General features: G+C 51.9%; 1 protein-coding gene across 4 annotated transcripts in view; it reads right to left on the bottom strand.

The window, feature by feature from the left end:
- LOC143837277 (V-set and immunoglobulin domain-containing protein 10-like) overlaps positions 1 to 14821 on the bottom strand; it is a 34678-nt gene extending 19857 nt beyond the window's left edge. For 2 of the 4 annotated variants that reach the window (XM_077336904.1, XM_077336902.1), the window contains exons 1-3: positions 12025 to 12239; positions 1701 to 2030; positions 1249 to 1512 (exon numbers count right to left, since the gene is read on the bottom strand). In XM_077336904.1, the coding sequence (XP_077193019.1) occupies positions 1249 to 1512; positions 1701 to 2030; positions 12025 to 12094 (664 nt within the window). In that variant the 5' untranslated portion in view covers positions 12095 to 12239. Of the gene's footprint in view, positions 1 to 1248; positions 1513 to 1700; positions 2031 to 12024; positions 12240 to 12847; positions 12945 to 14500 lie in introns of those variants that run through there. The other 2 variants (XM_077336905.1, XM_077336906.1) reach the window with 2 other exon arrangements.
- Between the last annotated feature and the right edge of the window lie 4817 nt (positions 14822 to 19638).

Raw genomic sequence — 19638 nt, 5'->3', positions numbered from 1 at the left:
GGGAAGGCGACTGTAAGCCGCTTGTGAGTCTCCTTTGGATGGAGAAAAGCGGCATATAAGAACCAACTCTTCTTCTTCTAGGTAGGTAGCTATAGCTGCCCATACAGATAGATAGCTATAGATAGAGATATGCACACAAACATATACATTATTTATTAAGGAGCTTTCTGTTTGTCAGCGGCTTTCCCGCCAAACCAGGGCACAAAGCAGTCTATATAACACTCTCCCAATTATTAATACATAAAATTAATAAAACCAGCGTCAAAGACGGCCGATGAACATGAACCTTTCTGCTAGCTTCAGCAGTTTCCCAGCTTCCTTTTGGTCAACTCGATATCCAAAATGGGTCATAAAGTGCTGCAGATATAAAGACCTGAAGCACACCCAGCAAAATCAATGATACTATTTCAAGGCCCGGAAGTCCCCCGAGCACCCTGCAAACCTCCCAGCTTGTATCTCAAAGTAGCTTCCTATCACCTTCCCTTCCTCTCCCCAGAACAGACACCCTGTGAAGTTGGTGGGGCTGAGAGAGCTCTGAGAGAACTGTGACTGACCCAAGGTCATCCAGCTGGTTGCACATGGAGGAAAAGCGGGGAATCAAACCCAGTTCTCCAGATTAGAGGCTGCCACTCTTAACCACTACACCAAGCTGGCTGAGTCTGAGGCCATGCGACATGGAGATTACAGTAGGTAATCTCAAGATCAGTAGGGTTGCCATCTTCCAGGTGGAGCCTGGAGAACTCCAGGAATTACGCCTGATCTCGAGATGAAAAATATCAGAGCTCCTGAAGAAAAGGGCTGTTTTGAGGGGTGGGGTCTTCGGACTCCCACCCCCACTGAGGTCCTGCCCCCAGCCCTGCCCTCCGGATCCCCAGGAATTTCCTGTTCCAGTACGGGAGGCCACCTGAGAGCTGTCGAAAGGCCCTAGGTCCCAGATTCCAATCCTGGCACCTCCTGTTCAAAGGATCAAACAGCAGGTGATATGTGAGGCCTCTGGAGAACAGAATGCTGACCTGGAGAGATCAGCAGTTTGCCTTGGAGTAACACAGGCTCATGTGTTCCAGGATGGAGGGGAAATGGTTGCCCGAGGGCCGTGGAACAATTCAGTAAACAAATACAGAGCCAGTGGGCTAGATTCAAGTCTTTCCGTGCAAATTGCTCCTCTGCCCCTCCGAATCTTGGGCACAGGAATGCTGAGAAACCTAAATGCTTTTTTTTAAAAACCCATAGTCTGTCATGTGTACTCACAGTAGACTGTCAGCTGGGTTGTGCCTGTCCCATTACTGAAGGGGTTGGAGACGGTACAGCGGTAGGTGCCTGAATCAGTGTGCTGGAGGTGGTGGATTTGCAGGGAGCCGCCGGAGAGCTGGAGTCGGGGGTCCTCGCCCAGGGCCTGCCCATCCTTGGTCCAGGTGACAGACCCTTGGACTGGGCTACAGGTTAGGGTCACTGAGTCGTCCCCTTCATTTTTCTCCGCAGATGGCGGGTCCACTGACACCTTGGTCACCAGCTCTGAGAAGACACACACGGGAATGGGCTGAGAAGCTACCCCCCACTTTCCTGCTCTGACCACTAGGTCCCCCTCTCCTCTCCCGGGAATCAAGGTGACCCGTTCCCCTCCGCTCCTTCCTGGATACGTACGGGCATGGCTCCCCCTGACAGAGCGACTGTGTTTCAGAAGGGTGAAATGGTCTGCTCACCATACACCCTGAGCGTGATGTTTGCCTTCAGACCAGAGCCTCCTAGGACAATCAGGGACACGGTGTAGGAGCCGGCATCAGATAGCCTCAGCTCCGTAATATTGAGGCTCCCGCTCATGGGATCCACAGCGAACCGATGCCTGCATTCGGGCGTGACCTGGACTGTGAAGTTGGGTTTGAAGCTTCCTGTGGCCACGTAGGTCTCATCCTTCTTCCAGGCGATGGAACTTGATGTCCCAGGAGGAGGTAAAGGGAAGGAGATGGCGAGAAACGTGCTGTTTCCAACAAGTCCATCCTGGGGGGTGGAAGAAAGGACAGGAGCTAGAGGGACTGGAAAGGAAGGAGAGAAAAAAATCAGAGACACACAGGTGTGATAGTTTCCTGAGCGCACCTTTGGACCTGCTATCGTGAGTTTGCCTACACATTTTGGAGCAGTGGTCCCCAACCTTTCCGAGGCTGGGGACCGGCAGGGCATCGGGCCGCGCCCCCGCGGACCGCGCCCGTGCGGGCCACGCCCGCGGATCGGGCCGCGCCCACGGATCGGGCCGCGCCCACGCCGCGCCCGTGAGCCGCACCCATGCCGCGCCCGCGTATCGGGCCGCACCCGAGCCGCGCCCGCGAGCCGCGCCCGGGCCGCGCCCACGGATCGGGCCGCGCCTGCGGATCGGGCCGAGCGGGCGTGGCCCGCACAGGCGCGGCCCGGCCTTGATTCCCTCTCCCCGCCTCCCGCAGTAAGAAGCTTCCCGGGCCGCAAGCTTGCGGCCTGGGAAGTTTTTTACTGCGGGGGCGGGGCGGGGAGAGGGAGCCGCGGCCCGGTGCCATGGCCTTTGCGGCCCGGCACCGGGCCGCGGCCCGCAGGTTGGGGACCACTGTTTTGGAGAACCAGTGAAAGAACTTATCTGTTCCACTATATATTTCTGGTAAGGCCTTGGAGGAGGAGCTGGCCTCATGGCTTAAGTGCCACTCAGGGCGGCTGTCCTGCCCCTGAGTGCCTCCTCCTCCAACCAGCTTGCCTGTCTGTCCAGCAGCCAGCCAATCGCCTTCCGTCCCCCACCCCTGACCACCCCCTCCTCCTCCCACTTCCCTCTGAGGCTCGGAGGCTGCAGATCCCTGCTGCGTGAGAGCTGCCCCTGCCGGTGAGTTCCCTTACAGCTGCCTACAGCCTATCCAGGTCCTGGGGGGAGGAAGAAGCCATCCACAGAGTTCCTCCACTCCACCCCCCTTATCTAGTGCCCATTTTATTTCCAAATGCAATAGAGCTTGGCAGCTATTAATAAATACAACAAATTGTTGGCTGTTTTGTTTACAAGAAGCTGGAGGGGCCTGAAGAACTGTGAGAAGGAAGGAGTTGAACGCCTCACTTAGGTAGGGATGCCTGCCTCCAAGTGGGACCTGGGGATCCCCTGGTTTTACAGCTCCAAACCACAGAGGTCCGTTCCCTGGAGAAGATGGATGCTTTGGAGGGTGGACTCTAGGGCAGGGGTAGTCAACCTGTGGTCCTCCAGATGTTCACGGACTACAATTCCCATGAGCCCCTGCCAGGGGCTCATGGGAATTGTAGTCCATGAACATCTGGAGGACCACAAGTTGACTACTCCTGCTCTTGGGCACTTCCCCAGGATCCATCCCCAAATCTCCAGGATCTATCAACCCTAAACCCATCCCCTGCCAATGGCCTGGGGGGGACCTGTCAACCCTACCCTTAGACCCCCATCCCACCTTTCTTTCTCTAGCAGTGTTGCCTGGGCTGAGAAGCCCCTGGAGATTTGGAGGATGGCCCTGGGGAGAGAAGGTTACCAACTTCCTGGACAGAATGCGGGGCAAGTGAGGCCTGGAGAGGGGAGAAACCTCAGCAGGGAACCGTGTGATACGGTCCAGTTTCCACAGATGCCATTTTGCTCATCCGGAGATCAATGGTGGTTGTAGCAATGATAACGAGGAAGAGGATGTTCATTGTCTTGGTTTAATTTATACACTGCCCCTCACTGTGAGGTCTTGGGGCCACGCACCTGGATCTGCAGAACTAGCACATTGAAAACATTTGTGGCAATATGAACAGAGGCATAAGGATCATGAACAGTCAAATGGCAATCAGTGCTTGGGGACATTGCACACAGGGTAATCGACTGTGGTAGATCAGATTGGGAGGGGTTGACAACTGCTGGGCAGTCCCCCACCTCTGACCACCCCCTCCTCCTTCCACTTCCATCTGAGGCTCGGAGGCTGCAGATCCCTGCTGCATGAGAGCTGCCCCTGCCAGTGAGTTCCCTTCCTAGGGGTCTCCAGCCCCTGGGCCTTGGGGCTCCCTGGGAGGACGCCACACCCATAGAGGACCAAGCCGCCCAGCCGCAGCCAGGGACATGGTGCTCTAACAGCTCCCTGCTGCCTTTCCTGGTCCTGAGGGGGTGGGGAGGCCGTCCGCAGAGTTCTTCCAACCCCCCCCCCCGCCCAATCTAGCACTGGGAAAGTGAGAAGGGGGTGAACCCCCTAAGAATGATAAAAATAGAAAATTGCAACTTTGGCCAACAGCAGATTTTCAAACATTTCCTTTCACGTAGAACTGAGTAGCTAAGTTTTAACGAAGAAGATTTTGCTTGGTCATTCTCTCATTCTCCCAGTCCCCAAATCATTCCGGGGAAAGCAAATGATTTGCAAATCGACTTGAAGCTCCAAGAGAGCTAGGCCTAGTCTGCACACATAGGATAATGCACTTTCAATGTGCTTTCGCAGCTGTATTTTCTTGTGCAGAACAGGAAAATCTACTTCTAAAGTGCATTGAAAGTGCATTATCTGTTGTGTGCAGAATAGGCCCTAGTTTGGCCTGGGATGTAAACATTCGGCCGGCCGTCATTTTTGCCCACTGGTTTTTGGAAGCTACTCATAGCCCTTCAGTGTTTGAAGAGAGGAAATAACAATAACCAAGGGGTGTGTGTGTGTGGGGGGGAGGAGCCCCCCTCCCCCCTCCGAGGACGCGTCCCTCCAGTCTTCTTCCTCTTAAAAAAACCTATTGTCATTTGTCAGCCTCGGATTCTAATTAGCGCTAATTAATGTTATATAGCAATGAACAATAATACTAAAAAAGCACTCCCCAAGCTTGCTAACAGCTGATTTAAATTTGCATGCATTTAAATAAATTAGACGTCTCTTAAATTATTTAACTTGACGAGGGGGAGGCTTGCCGGAATGGCGTCTGTCTGGAAGTCTTGGGGAAACCGCAACCGTCGGTATCCTGTCCAGCGTCTTGCACGTTTTACTCATCTGTGCGGAAATTTACTCGTCTCGTTTTGAAAGGGAAGGTGAGTCTCTTTGGCAGTTCCAGAGCCGTGGAGGGCCTATTCTCTCCCGCTCAGCGGCTCTGACAGATGTTCATCTGCATCCAGACAAAAAATCTCCGACTGGCCGCCTTCGGGTTATAAACCATGAGGGGGAACGCCAGCGGGCCTTTTTCACTACTGAACCCACCCCCTTCCCTGCCTGCTCTCACCCCATCTGGTTCTTTGGTTTTCTTCTCTGCGGTTATCAGAGCTTGCACACAGGGCGCTCGGGGGGCTGAATGCAGGGCAAGGGATCTCACGGGGAGCAATCGACAAGTCTCTGCGACCGGCTCTGGCTAGAGCTAAATTGGGAACAAAGGTGTTTCTCCCGACACCCCGCAGGCCCCTCCCCGACCCTCGCCTACGTTCGCTGGGCTCAAAAGGCCAATTTGAAGAATGTCGCTGGAAGGAGCGTTCTGTAGGTCGTGACTTGGCTATAGAATTCATGAAAGGAGGGCTAAATATTCGTGCAGCCATGCTGGTGAAGTGGGCACGTCGCTGATGTTTGGAATTGGAGATCTCTCTACAGGGACCTGGGCTCTACATCCTGGCAACTGCTCAGTTGCTTGTGGTTGACAGCAGCGACCGTAAGACCAGGGCAGTCAGATGACCCTGACCATCGGGCCTACCCAGTGAGGGCAAAAAATGTTATTATTTTTTTTAATTTCATTCATTTACACCCTGCCTTTTGCCCAGTGGGGTCCCCAACGGATTATCAGCCATCTTGGTGTCGTGGTTAAGAGCGGCAGCTTCTAATCTGGAGAGCTGGGTTTGATTCCCCGCTCCTCTTCCACAAGCAGCCAGCTCAGCGACCATGGGCCAGTCGCAGTCCTGATAGTGCTGTTCTCACAGAGCAGTCCTGTCACAGCTCTCGCAGCCCCATCTCCCTCACAGGGAGTTTATTGTCAGGAGAGGAAGGGAAGACGATTTGTAAGGAGGGCAGTGGAAAGCAGAGTACAAAACCCACTCTTCTTCTCTCTTCTCTCCTCCACTTTCTCCTCACAACAACCCTGGAGGTAGGTCAGTTGGAGAGAGTGACTGGCCCAAGGTCACCTGGTGAGGTTGCTAACTCAAGGTTGGAAAATTCCTGGAGATTCGGAATTGGAGCCCGAGGAGGGTGGTGCTTGGGGAGGGAAGTCAGGAGGTGACATGTCGCAGCATCCACTTGCCAAAGTGGCCATGTTCTCCAGATTAGATTCAAATGAGCTGTGTTGGTTTGAAGTAGGACAATAAAATTAGAGTCCAGTAGCACCTTTAAGACCAACAAAGATTTATTCGAGGCGTGAGCTTTCGAGTGCAAGCACTCTGTGCTTGCACTCGAAAGCTCACGCCTCGAATAAATCTTTGTTGGTCTTAAAGGTGCTACTGGACTCTAATTTTATCATGTTCTCCAGGGGAACTGTAATCCAGAAACCAACTGTAACTCTGGAAGATCTCAAGTCACCACCATGGGGTGGCCAATTCTGTCCTTCCCCGTCCACCATCCCATCTTGCTCCAGTTTGACTCTCCGTCTGACAGCAGTGTGGAGAGATTCCAAAATGGCTCCGGATGTGAACCACACCAAGGGCTAGTCCACACACACAGGATAATGCACTTTCAATGTTCTTTGGCAGCTGGATTTCCCTGTGCGGAACAGGAAAATCTACTTCGAAAGTGCATTGAAAGTGCATTATCTATTGTGTGCAGACTAGGTCCCAGGCTTCCTAGAGCAGCTCCACGACGGCTGTGCTTTCTGAAGGGCCCTTCAGTGCTTCATATTTTAAGCCACTCTTAACATTAAAGTGGTGTTGGGGGGTGGGAAGAACGGCTTGTCTCTTGAAGCTGTTGTCTTACACAGTAAAACCATCTCTGGGTGTCCTGACCCAATGAAGTACAGCCTCCTTCTTGAACCCTGTATAAGTTATTAAATCAGAGGGTGACGTGCCAGCTAGTAATGGAAACGGGAGGTGAATTTTTGCCGGAACTCCCCGTAGCATCTTGCCAGAGCTTGGAATACAGTGATAAATGCAGTTGTCCCATTTCCCCCCCAGGAAACACAGACTCTTCTTCCAGAACACGTTGGCCGGGCCAGGCCAGCTTTCCCCTGCAGTGTCACAGCCAAGCTCCCAGGCCACCCCCCCCCCCCCCCATATCAACCCAAATTTCCCCTTCCCAATGTTTTGCTCTCCTTGACTCCCTCATAAACAACATATTGCAGGCCTGAGCCAGCGTCTTTTAACTCGCCCACGACAGGACACAGAATCCAATTCACGTGCCACGCGGGGGCTTGTTTTTGCGAAGGGCAGGCAACTCCCTCGGGGAGTCTGAAGGTGGCCATTCAAGTCACCTTCCCCTCCTCTCAGTTATGCACTAGGGGGCCTGCCCCCCCCCATCCCCATAGTCTCTGCTTCCTCCCGCAAATCGCTTTATTGTCTGTCAACACAGAGGAGGAGAGGTGACGCGTCTCCGATTTATTTGCCCGGTTCTAATGCTGGCCCTTCCGTTCCATCTCCGGCTCTTTGAGACCATCCATATAACAAACCCCCCGAGCCGGCGGGGCCCGCAGTTCTGAGGCCCTTGTAAATTAAAAGCCGAACAACAGCATCGGCTGCGTGCCAGGGGCTGCATTAGCGGGAGCTGAGCGGAGAGGGCCGGGAGGCAGCAGGGATGCCGACAAGGGAAGATGGATGAAAATTGACTCCGTGGGAGCCCAGCAGCCACCACAGGCTGTAATGGATGGGCCGGCTCCCTGCAGGGAAAGAGAGTGGGCCACGGATGGGGGAAGGTCATAAATCTAACAGGAGGGGGTTTGTGGGGGTCGGCATCCCGGTTGTTGTCTTCCGGGCCCAACTTTGAGAAGAACAGCAGGAGACGGGAGCAAGGTGGCCATCTTCCCTCCCACGGCCCTGCGTGTTTCGCAGGTGTGTCCTAAGGAAGGTATCCACAGAGGAAGCTGTTCTCTCCCGCCCCCCCCCCCTCCCGCCCCCCGAATTGACCGGATTTCTTGCCTGCTGTGAAGGCTATGTCTGTTGCGCGAATGGCAACCATGGTCTGGCCAAATGAAGGAGCGGGGAGTGGGAAAGCAGGTAGATTCACCCCTCACTGTGGATGTGCTTGTTCACGGAACAAGAAGAAGAAGAAGAAGAAGAAGAAGAAGAAGAAGAAGAAGAAGAAGAAGAAGAAGAAGAAGAAGAAGAAGAAGAAGAAGAAGAAGAAGAAGAAAGAGGAAGAGGAAGAGGAAGAGGAAGAGGAAGAGGAAGAAGAAGAAGAAGAAGAAGAAGAAGAAGAAGAAGAAGAAGAAGAAGAAGAAGAATTGGTTCTTATATGCCACTTTTCTCTACCTGAAGGAGTCTCAAAGCGGCTTCTAAATGCTTTCCCTTGCCTCTCCCCACAACAGACACCCTGTGAGGGAGGTGAGGCTGAAAGAGCCCTGATATTACTGAAGAAGAAGAAGAGTTGGTTCTTATATGCCACTTTTCTCTACCAGAAGGAGTCTCAAAGCGGCTTACACTCTCCTTCCCTTTCCTCTCCCCACAACAGACACCCTGTGAGGTATGATTCTATGATAGGTGAGGCTGAGACAGCCCTGATATTCCTGCTCGATCAGAACAGTTTTATCAGTGCCGTGGCGAGCCCAAGGTCACCCAGCTGGCTGCATGTGGGGGAGCGGAGAATTGAACCCGGCTCGCCAGATTAGAAGTCCGCACTCCTAACCACTACACCAAATTGGCTCTCTTGACATGAAGGTTTGGTGCAGGGGTCCCTAACATGGCGGCCATGGGCACCTGCCCCCACTTTTAGAAAACAAGTAGGGCCAGATAAGAATTCTGTCCAGTACGGCTCTTACTGGAGACCTGATTGGCCATGGAGAGTCACAAAAATATTTCTTTGGCTGCAGTTGCCACTATAGCGCAAAGCTCTTCACTGAGAGAGGTCAGAGGTCAAGTAAACATTTTCAAACATGGTCATCTGAAAAGGCATCTCGGTTAAACAGCTCCTGCCTGGACATGTTACTGTTGCAGTGATGTATAGCCTCACTTCCTCCCTTTTTGTGGTTAGCTCCGCCTCCTATGGCAGCCATTGTGCCGTTAAGCCAATCACTCTGTTTTCCAAAAGTCTCTGAAGCTTTGGGACCTCCAGTTTGGTGCTTGCATTGGGATGAGCCTGTCTGCAGGGCAAATCTCCAAGGAAGGACCCAACTCCAAATTACACTGGGGGTCATGGGAATAGGGAAAGTGTAAAGACGAAAGAGATCGAAGGGAGGCCAAAAGATTGGAAGCAGTTATTGGGGAGGAAACTGAGGACAAAATGGGACAAAATGGTAAATTGGCGTGCAAAATGGTGGGAAAAACATCCATGTGGTGGACACATGGCCCCCACAAGAGATCTGGTTGCATTCATTCTGTGCTGAGCACTCAATTCCCAGATGCGCACAAGCCCAGCTTAGATTGAGAGCATAGCACATGAGGACAAAAAGCTTTAACCCCCCCCCCCTCCCCTCAAACACACACACAACATGTTCCTGGTCTGAAATGGAATCAGCAACACCCTGTTTGAAATCATAGAAACCTAAATGGCCCTATCAGTACCTGTCCATTTCCTCAACAACCAAATAGTGGCTGTTTTTGGCATGGAGAAAAAATGCCGGTAAGGAAGGCTGAAACCCCTTTCCCTCAGTAATCTTTACAACAGCTGTGTAAGGTAGGCCACTCAAAATATCCCCCTATTACATTATTGGTACAGTGGTTAAAGGTAAAGGTAAAGGTATCCCCTGTGCAAGCACTGAGTCATGTCTGACCCTTGGGGTGACGCCCTCTAGCGTTTTCATGGCAGACTCAATACGGGGTGGTTTTCCAGTGCCTTCCCCAGTCATTACCGTTTACCCCCCAGCAAGCTGGGTACTCATTTTACCGACCTCGGAAGGATGGAAGGCTGAGCCAACCTTGAGCCGGCTGCTGGGATCAAACTCCCAGCCTCATGGGCAGAGCTTTCAGACTGCATGCCTGCTGCCTTACCACTCTGCGCCACAAGAGGCTCTTGGTACAGTGGTTAGAGCAGACTTTCTCAACCAGGGTTTCATGTAACTATGGGCTTTCCTGAGTGAGTGGGAGTTAATACATTTTTCATATAGTTTTTAATTTGTTAGACATTTAATGGGGGATGTGACTAAATATGGTCATGTCGACCCACCCACTCCTCCCAAAATGGCCTGGAGGGGCTATGAGGGGGAGAAGCTCTAGGTGGGCGTGTCCACAGCTCTGCTCCTCAACCATGTTCTGCACAATCGCGCCAGTTCTGGGTTTCTCGATGCCTGAAGAATATTTCAGGGGTTTCTCAATGGCGAAAAAAGTTGAGAAAGAGTGCCATATTAAACCTAAGGAGATCTGGGTTCAAATCCTTAGGCCCACTGGGTAACTCTGAACCACTTGTGGTGTCCCCCCTCTCTTTCTCCCTCAGCCTAACCTACCTCGCAGGGTCGTTGTACGGATAAAATGGAGGGAGGGCCTCGTTGGAAGAAGAAAGGTATATATGTATAAAGAAATCAAATCCTTTAAAAAGCGAAGACATTGGGGACTGAGAAATGCAGGCCGAGGTGGATCGTAAGGGTATGTGAAACCGAGAGCCCATTTCCAATGAGACATTTAACCAGATGCTTCAACCGGATCGAAGAAATGTAGACACCCAGCTACTAGTCAGAACCAGCAGAATCCCAGCAAGGATCTCTGACAGATGAATCATTGTGACAGAAAAGAAATAGACCCTGCTGAGTTCTGAAGAATAATTTGGACGACTGACCCATCTTTCTGACCACTGGACAGAGTCTTGGGTGTGGGCTGGGGGACCCAGGGTTCAAATCCTGCTCAGTCATAAAACAAATCTCTCTCTCTCTCTCTCTCTCTCTCTCTCTCTCTCTCTCTCTCTCTCTCTAACTTTCTTCAGTTAAGGACAAGACAAAATGAGATAACGTCATGGGCTTGCCAGTGACCTTGGGAGAAGAGCGGGAGTCAGCGGTGGAAAATATCCCCGCCACAAACACACAGGCTTCAGAAAACCGTCGAAGTTGATGGGGAAAACGTATTCCTTGAAGTCAGATGAAGGAGGGCTGCATCATACAGATCTGCATCCTTTGAACCCAGCACTTCTTAATTGGGGTGGGGGGATGACAAAAATGTCAGAGGCATAATTAGGAAGTTGAAAGTCAGCAAGACGAGCATCTCCCCCTCCCCGCCACTCAGTTATTTCCTCAAGGAAGGTTATTAACAGACGGGCCATCCTGGCCACGAGGGTATGCCTCTGGGTGCTTACAGGAGGTGCCACCTAACTTTCCGACAGCTGACAGCAACATGGGCAGAGAAGTACGCCCCCCCCCAAAAAAGGGGGTGGAGATACAGATTTGGGGGCTGAAGTTGGGGAAGGTGGGATTTGGGGAGGGAAGAGACTTCAACAGGGTCTACTGCTACAGCGTCCATCTCCCACATTTTCTCCCGGGGATTCCAGGAGATGTCCAGGCTCCAGCTGGAGGCTGGCAACCCGGCTCCCAAAACATGACACGTTTCCCCAAATCCAACTGGGAGAACAAGGATGCTGCATTTCCGATTCCGGACAGCAAGGTTTACGGTTGACCTTCCAACGACACGGCCCTCTAGAAGTCTAATAAGTCTTGGCCTGGTGGCCGTCTCTGGCTGATCCGCCTCGCAGGATTGTTGTGAGCATGTAATGGAGGGCAGGGGAAACGAAGGACTCCACATTGAGTGCTGTGGAGGAAGTCCTGTTTAGAATGTGGAGTTTGTGGGCGAAAGGGCCAACCACACCCTTTCTGTTATTTACATTCCTTCCAGAGTGCCAGGAAAAAAGGAGGTTATGTCTTTCTATCCCTGGTCAGAGCCTCTAGATTCCCTTCCACTCCCACCCCCACCCCCCTCCCCAACACACACACACACAAACCAGCAGATCTCCTCAAGTACCCAAAACGCCGAACTGGATCATCAGGAAAGGGGAGAAATCCCTGGAGCGAGCGTTCCAGACTCACCTAGGAGTGCCAGCAGCCAGCCAGTAAAGGTGGTAGAGAGACAGGTCCTCCGATGCCAGCAGTGAGCCATGCCCGGCTGGCACAACTAGGGGTGCGGTGAGCTCTAGGGCTCCCGGTGGCGTGCCATGGGGAAGGGAAGGGTGTTTCCCTCTGGCCGGAAGGCAGGTACAGCCAGGTAGCGGAAGGAGACTCAAAGGCCCGGGGCGGAGATACGATCCTCCCCCAGGGAACAATGACAATAGGAGCTCTCAGATATGCCACTTATGAAGCAGGGAAACCTGTCCGGCTATCCGAAGAGGGGTGGAGCGTCACCGTAAGAGAAGAATTCAGAAACTGGCCTTTCCAAAGTATTGCAACGGAGGTATGAAGTGTTTTGGGGAAGGGAGACTGTGACAAGCGACAGCTCTGGCTGGGAACAATGTTTCCTAAATGCCTGAATGCCAATGCACTTCTGCCTGTCATTTAAAATCATGGTCTTATTTCACTCTACCCACTTAAAAGTGTATTTTTCTAACCATATGTAAGAGCATAAACTTAGCTACCCCTGGGGTGGAGTCTACCCTCCGTGTCTCTGTGTGAGCTCTGGATCTGGACGGGCCTCCACTGAAATTCAGCCACCCCTCAGCCTCAAGAGTAAGCCAAGCAACCTACTCAACCAATTCAGTGCAGTGGTTAGGAGTGCGGACTTCTAATCTGGCAAGCCGGGTTTGATTCCCTGCTCCTCCCCCACATGCAGCCAGCTGGGTGACCTTGGGCTCACCACAGCACTGATAAAGCTGTTCTGACCGAGCAGGAATATCTGGGCTCTCTCAGCCTCACCCACCTCACAGGGTGTCTGTGGCGGGGAGAGGAAAGGGAAGATGAATGGAAGCCCCTCTGAGACTCCTTCAGGTAGAGAAAACGGCATATCAGAACTTCTTCTTCTTCTTCTTCTTCTTCTTCTTCTTCTTCTTCTTCTTCTTCTTCTTCTTCTTCAGTAATATCAGGGCTCTCTCAGCCTCACCTCCCTCACAGGGTGTCTGTTGTGGGGAGAGGAAAGGGAAGGCGACTGTAAGCTGCTTTGAGACTCCTTCGGGTAAAGAAAAGCGGCAGATAAGAACCAACTCTTTTTCTTCTTCTTCAACCTGATGTATTGGGGCAACAAAATTATCTGTCATTGATGATGAGACAGGGTATGATTGGGGGGGGGGGGAGAGGAGGGATATCTTTTCCACAACAGTTACTGCGCCACGCCCTGAACTTCATGGTCTTGTCATTTCTCAGTGACTAAACAAAGTTGACCCCAGTTACTACTTGGCTGGGAGATCACTAGGGAAATCCAGGGTTGTGTAGAAGTAGGCAATGGCCAGAGATTTCGGGGGGGGGGGGTTAGGAAGGGGCATCATCTGGGCATGGAATGGGGCTCCCTGTGCGTGGGCAGTTGTTGTGAACTTCCTGCATTATTCTGCAGGGGGTTGGACTAGATGACCCCCGGAGGTCCTTCCCAACTCTGTGATTCTATGACCTTCGCTCCTGGCCTTGAAAACACTCCACGGCCACGCCTTGCTAGCGCTTTCCGTCACCAGCAGAAGCTGCAAGTTGACTGGCACCTTGACGATGAATCAGTTTTTCTCCTGGCACTCGTTCCGAGGGAGATAAAAAGAGAAGGAAGCACTCAGGCAGTGAACGGCTGTACTGTCTCTGCCTGATCCCCCCTCCCCTTCCAGGGACTCGTCCTGCTTGCTTTCCTTCAGGTACATTCAGGTACCACCCTGAGAGGTTTTTCCGGAACCACAAATCCGCCTGAAGCTCCCAGGAAAGATTCCCCATCGGAAACTCCTTCAGTGACAAAGATACTCCCCCCTTGACTGGAGGCAGGGGTCACCGCCCCCGTCATGCCCTCAACGCAAAGGTGGCTGGCCTGCCCTCCATTTGACTGGGCTTCAAGAGCCAATCTTTTGGCCCTCGGCTTTAAATTTGCATATAAAAGGCAGATGTCAGCTAAGTCGGTTCACCTTCAGACTTTCCAAACTTGGGATATGTAAACTGTATTTTTATTATTTTTTTTTAAAGAACAAAATGGCAGAGCTCTGAACAGCCTTGACCTAGATCAGCCTCTCCCAACTTTTCGACCCTTGAGAAACCCCTTGAAAGATTCTTCAAGCATTGACAAATCCCAGAAGTGGTGAGATCTTGGCAGAATACGGCTGGGAAGCAGAGCTGGGGACGTGCCCAGCTGAGGCCCTCACCCCCTCCAGCCCCCTCACTGGCCAGTTTGGGAGGGTGGGTGAGTCAAGATGACCTTACAGCAGGGGTAGTCAACCTGTGGTCCTCCAGATGTCCATGGACTACAATTCCCATGAGCCCCTGCCAGCAACGCTGGCAGGGGCTCATGGGAATTGTAGTCCATGGACATCTGAAGGACCACAGGTTGACTACCCCTGCCTTACAGGCTTTAACAGATGATTAATATATATATATTTAAAAAATTAATTACCTCCCACCTGTAGGGATGAAAGGACACACACGACGCAGGTATCTGGAGAAAAGGAAATCTTCTGCCTATCTCTCTCTCCTGGGGCTTCTCCGGACTCCAGGCTTTATTCAGTACAGTTTGCTTACGCACTCTTTTCCTAGCTAGCCTCCATTACACACACTTATCACAGCCTTTGACCTCTCTGGTTGCCCGGAAGAGTACACAAGGATGTCCACATATCTTAATCCCTGAGAGTTTCAATCACGTACCTAAGACTGGCACTGAGTATCGGTGTGTTATTAACTCATTCAGCGCCCATCACCCACCCATTTGGGAAACCCTTCCAGGGCCTTCAAGAAACCCCAGTGTTTCACGAGACCCTGGATGATGGAGCCTGACCTAGATGTTAGCTTGATCTTATTAGATCTCCGGAGCTAAGCAGTGGTGGCCCCGATTCGTATTTGGGTGGGAGACCACGCAAAGAGTCCAAAAGACAGGCGAGGACAAAACGCCTCCGAACATCTCTTCTCTTGAACGGCTGGGACTTGGTGGCACTTTTCACCCCTCCGCGCCATAGCTATAAAGAGCATTCCTTTGAAAAAGATTGACCAAGTTTCTAGTCCTCATGTTTGCGAAGATATCCTTAAAAGCATGTTGGGGGAATGGCCGCGAAAAGTGTCCCCACAACTGGCTTATGGCAACCCCGCTCAGGGTAAGAGACATGCATTGCCTGGTTCGGCAGCCAAGCCTAAGGGTCGCCCATCCAAGTGCTACGCAAGGCTGACCCTGCTTAGCTTCCAAGCTGCTTGCCGCGACCATATCTGTGGTGATCTCCAATCCCACCGAAGGAGATTTTCTGCTCTTGGATGCCGGGTCTTCTCAACGTATAATTCCCGGCCCAATTGTGCAAAACACCAAGTCATGGCAAACTCTGCAAATGTGCATAATTGATACCACACGGCAAATGGGCTTTTTTTTTTGTGGCTGGGATTGTTTAAACGCAGGCAGGCCCCGGCCCTGACCTACTTTGGAACACGAGGGGGAGGGTGAAGCCAAAATCTCTTTTCCTCTCTCGTGCTACAAGGGGGGGGGGGAGGGGGATTCACAAGAAAGAGGGGGAATTGGGTAAAGGCGGCAGGATCGGGAAGAGAGATTTCCCCCTGCCCCACAGGAAGAGGACTTTATTTCCCCCCAAGCAGGCAGGCAAAGCAAGCGGGTTTTGCTAGGGGTAGCCCCTTCCCAAGAAAACCTTTGTGGCAGAGAAGGAGCTGCCAACATTCAAAGGCCCGGCTGCTTGGAACCAGCTCTCTGGAAAGAAGAACAGGAGGAAAATAGCTGACCCAGATCAGATTCTGGAGCCCGGCCAAAAGGGCGGAAACAAGGGCCAAGCTGTCCTCGTGTGGGATAAGGGCTTCTCATAAAGGCTCTTGTTCCCATGTGAACCACTGAAGGCGTAAATATTTAAAGCAGGGCCAAGGTTTATGGGGCTCTCCTCTCTCCCCAGAGGCTGCACCCTGCAGATAAACACCATAAATCGTTCCTGCAGGGTGGTGCACACGCTGCCAGCACAAGAAGTTGCCTACAGAGAGATCTTGCCACACCTAGCTGCCCTGTAGCCACTACCAATCTGCCCGCCAACCACAGGCATTTCCTTTTGTGATTCAAAGCGGCTGATGGGAAATGTAGTTCTTTGACACTTAACGAATTAAAATTTACATCCTCTCTTGGATTATCTTTGTTGCTCAGATATTAAGTAGCCAAGCTGTGTGACACACACACACACCAGGTAGGCCACTGCATTAGAATTGTCTTGTGCCCAGGTATATTAAAAAAAATGTTTTGGAAAAAGGAGAATCTATAGCCACAATATGAGACCAGTGACTGGGGCTGAATCTGCACTGAGCTTTAATTCCAATCCCAGGTCAATTCAGTCCCTGCCATCTACACTGAATGCGATTTCCATTTTGATTTTCAGCCATTTAAATTTTCCCTCTGCAACAAGCATGATTGATCCGGAGTAACCCTGCCCTCCCCCCCCCCGCGATATCCTGGAGTGGATATAACCCTCGACATTTGAAAAATCGGCATGAGTAAAGGTACAGCTCTCTCTACTTTCCCCGAACTAACTTGCTGCAGAGCCTCCAACGCTGTAGAAAAGCCCTGATTGGCCTGGTTCCCAGGTTTCAAGGCTTCCCTTAAAGGGGAAGCCCTAACCTCTCTCGGCAGGAGCTCCAGAAGCCCTAACTTCTCTTGGTAGAGATTTGCCTCTTGGATTTCTTCCCTCTTCTCTGCCGTCTCCAATCCCTCCCCCCCCCCCCAGTTCAAGAAAGCGGCTCCTGCTGCACTTGGCTCCCCCCCCCCCCCGTTCTGAGCTTCCCTAATCACATGCAGAACACTTTCTGTTTCAATGCGGGGGGGGGGGGGGGAGGATAGAAGAAGACCTGCAAGTTCAAATCGATCTGAATTCAGCAGGATCCACAATGGAAAAAACAAAGTAAGTTCAGAATCAGCCCAGGAGGTCAAAGGGAGAAGACATCAAGGGAGAGTGAAAAGTATAGAGAGTCACCTACTTAGAGCTTATAACAAATCTACAAACGAGCCAACATTAAGGGCAAGATTTATCCTGCCCCTAAGAGCACAAAGGAAAGGTCGGATCCTTCCTAGGGGGTGGAAAGGCTCCTACAGTCGTGGAGGTTGCCAGATATTGTTCTTGCCTTTAAAGCACATGGGCAAGACAGCTGAAGCTGCCCGAAAGAAATCCAAAGGAGATTCATCGCAATTTTTAAATCTGTCACTTGCAATTGTTAATCTTCAAGAATCTTTTTTACACTCTGTTTTTATCAAACGTTTGTGATTTTTTAAATTGCACTGTGTATATTGCACAAATATTTCATCAGGCTGCAGTGCTGTAGTAAATAAACTTACTTACCATGACTAAACTACGACTAGGGGAAGATCACGAAAACTCATGCGGAGTCACTCGCTGCCTAAGAATGGGCGAGCGCCTCTTCCTTCTCCCTTAACTTACCTAGGGTCACCAAAGGTAAGATGGGGAGGGGATGCGGGCAGTAAGTGAGAGCAGGCTCAGAAAAGCCTGCTCGGCAGCCAAAGTTGCTCCTAGAATCATAGAGTTGGAAGGGACCTCATGGGTCATCTAGTCCAACCCCCTGCACTATGCAGGACACTCACATCCCAATCGCTCATCCACTGTCACCTGCCACCCCCTTGACCGTTCACAGAATCAGCCTCTCATGTTTCTCTGCAGAAGGCTCCCAAGGCCGGGGGGGCGGGGGGCGGGGTGGAGTCATAGGCGTTGTTCTTGAGTAATTTCTACAGCCCCAAATGTAAAAAGTTCACTGCATGTTGCCAGGTAGTAGTAATAAGTGCTTGTGAGTGCCCGGCCCAGCAGATAGAGGTTGGCACCCTTTCCGGACTCTACCATGTGACTGTGCAGCGGAGGGAGGAAATTACCTGCCACCTTTGTTCATTTTTTTTAAAGCCTTCCTGTACATAGGAGAGCTGGATCCAACTCTACTGGCCCCTTCGACTAGTAGATGTTCAGGATATAAGCTTTCAAGAGTCAAAGCTCCCTCCGTCAGAAACTTCCGGCTCTTGAAAACTCGTCCACTGAACGTCTTGCCAGACTAAGGGGCCAGTGGACTCGAACGCAGCTCTTTGATGGCAGCTCGACAGTTTCCGGACAGCAGCTATCTCCTTGCCTTAAAACATCAGAAGAGAAAGTTCTTCCCAGCATTTTTGTTTTTCATAGGGTGTCTCACAGGGTGTCTGTTGTGGGGAGAGGAAAGGGAAGGCAGATATAAGCCACTTTGAGACTCCTTTAGGTAGAGAAAAGCGGCATATAAGAACCAACTCTTCTTCTTCAGTGATATCAGGGCTGTCTCAGCCTCCCCTCCCTCACAGGGTGTCTGTTGTGGGGAGAGGAAAGGGAAGGCGACTGTAAGCCGCTTTGAAACTCCTTCAAGTATAGAAATGCAGCCTATAAGAACCAACTCTTCTACTTCTTCTTCCAAGTAAGATCAGCCCTGGGTAGCGCTTGGATGGGAGACGTCCAGGAAAACCCAAGACAGGCAGCAGCAAGACCCTCTGAACGTGTCTTGAAAGCCCCACGGGGTCGCCACAGCCGTGACCCAACAGCAAAATAAAAGGGGTGGGGGAAGAGCCATATGACTGCTTCAGTTGGAGAATGGTACAGTCCAGGCATGGTGATCCCTCTTCTTTTCCATTCCAGTTTGCGTGGGCTTTGGCCACAGCAGAACAAAGCCATCCCCAGAGGTTCGCTGCTCCGGGACAGCTGTACTTCATGCCTGATTGCTAGTACTGTATTTGCCGGCGTATAAGACGACCCCCCAACATTTCCACTCAAAATATAGAATTCGTTATATACCCGGACAGCCCCTGCATCTCTGTGGCCGGCACTAGTGCACAAGTGCGCATGTGCGAGCTCTGCGTAGACAAGGGGCAGGCCGGAGTGCCGCTGCTTCCCGCCGAGCAGAACGGGCCGGTCGCGCCGAAAAGGCTGGCACCCCTGTCTCGCTGCTGATGCTCACCACAGCCACGCTGATGACCCCCCGTGGCCACGCTGGATACCGCGCATACTTGATGGTATGTAGAATGAGGTGGGTGGGCATCGGGAGGCCACTAGGGGCAGCTCTGTCTATCCCAACTAAAGTGCACCCAGCATATAGGACGATCCCCCCACTTGGAGGCATGTTTTTCAGGGGGGAAAAGTAGTCTTATACGCCAGCAAATACAATACTTAAAGACTACATCGAGCGGCTGGGAGGGGGGTTGGTTTTAACAGAATTAAAAATTCACGTGCTGCAGCCCACCTACTTCTGATGCCAGGCCTGGGGGCCACAAGGAAACAGAAGGCGGCTGACCGAACTTAGCCCCCGCCCCGCCACGCAGGGTGGAAGCCAGAAGGCCCTGCGAGGTCCGCCTTGGTCAAGGCCCAGGAAGATTTTATATGTGTGCTTTAAGCCGGATCTCAACGTTCGAAGTTGGAGACTGTGAAACACTAGCCCCAGGGAGGATTTAGATGCTGGATGAAGACAAGTCCGGCGCGGGCCCCTCCTCAACGGCCAGGGCGGATCGCTTGGCCCAGGAAAGCTGACAGCGGCGAATTGGGAAGGCGGAAA

This window comes from Paroedura picta, chromosome 5, assembly GCF_049243985.1.
Source record: "Paroedura picta isolate Pp20150507F chromosome 5, Ppicta_v3.0, whole genome shotgun sequence".
Lineage (NCBI taxonomy): Eukaryota > Metazoa > Chordata > Lepidosauria > Squamata > Gekkonidae > Paroedura > Paroedura picta.
Note: the sequence above shows the minus strand (reverse complement) of the source record. Positions and strands in the feature narration are given on the sequence as shown.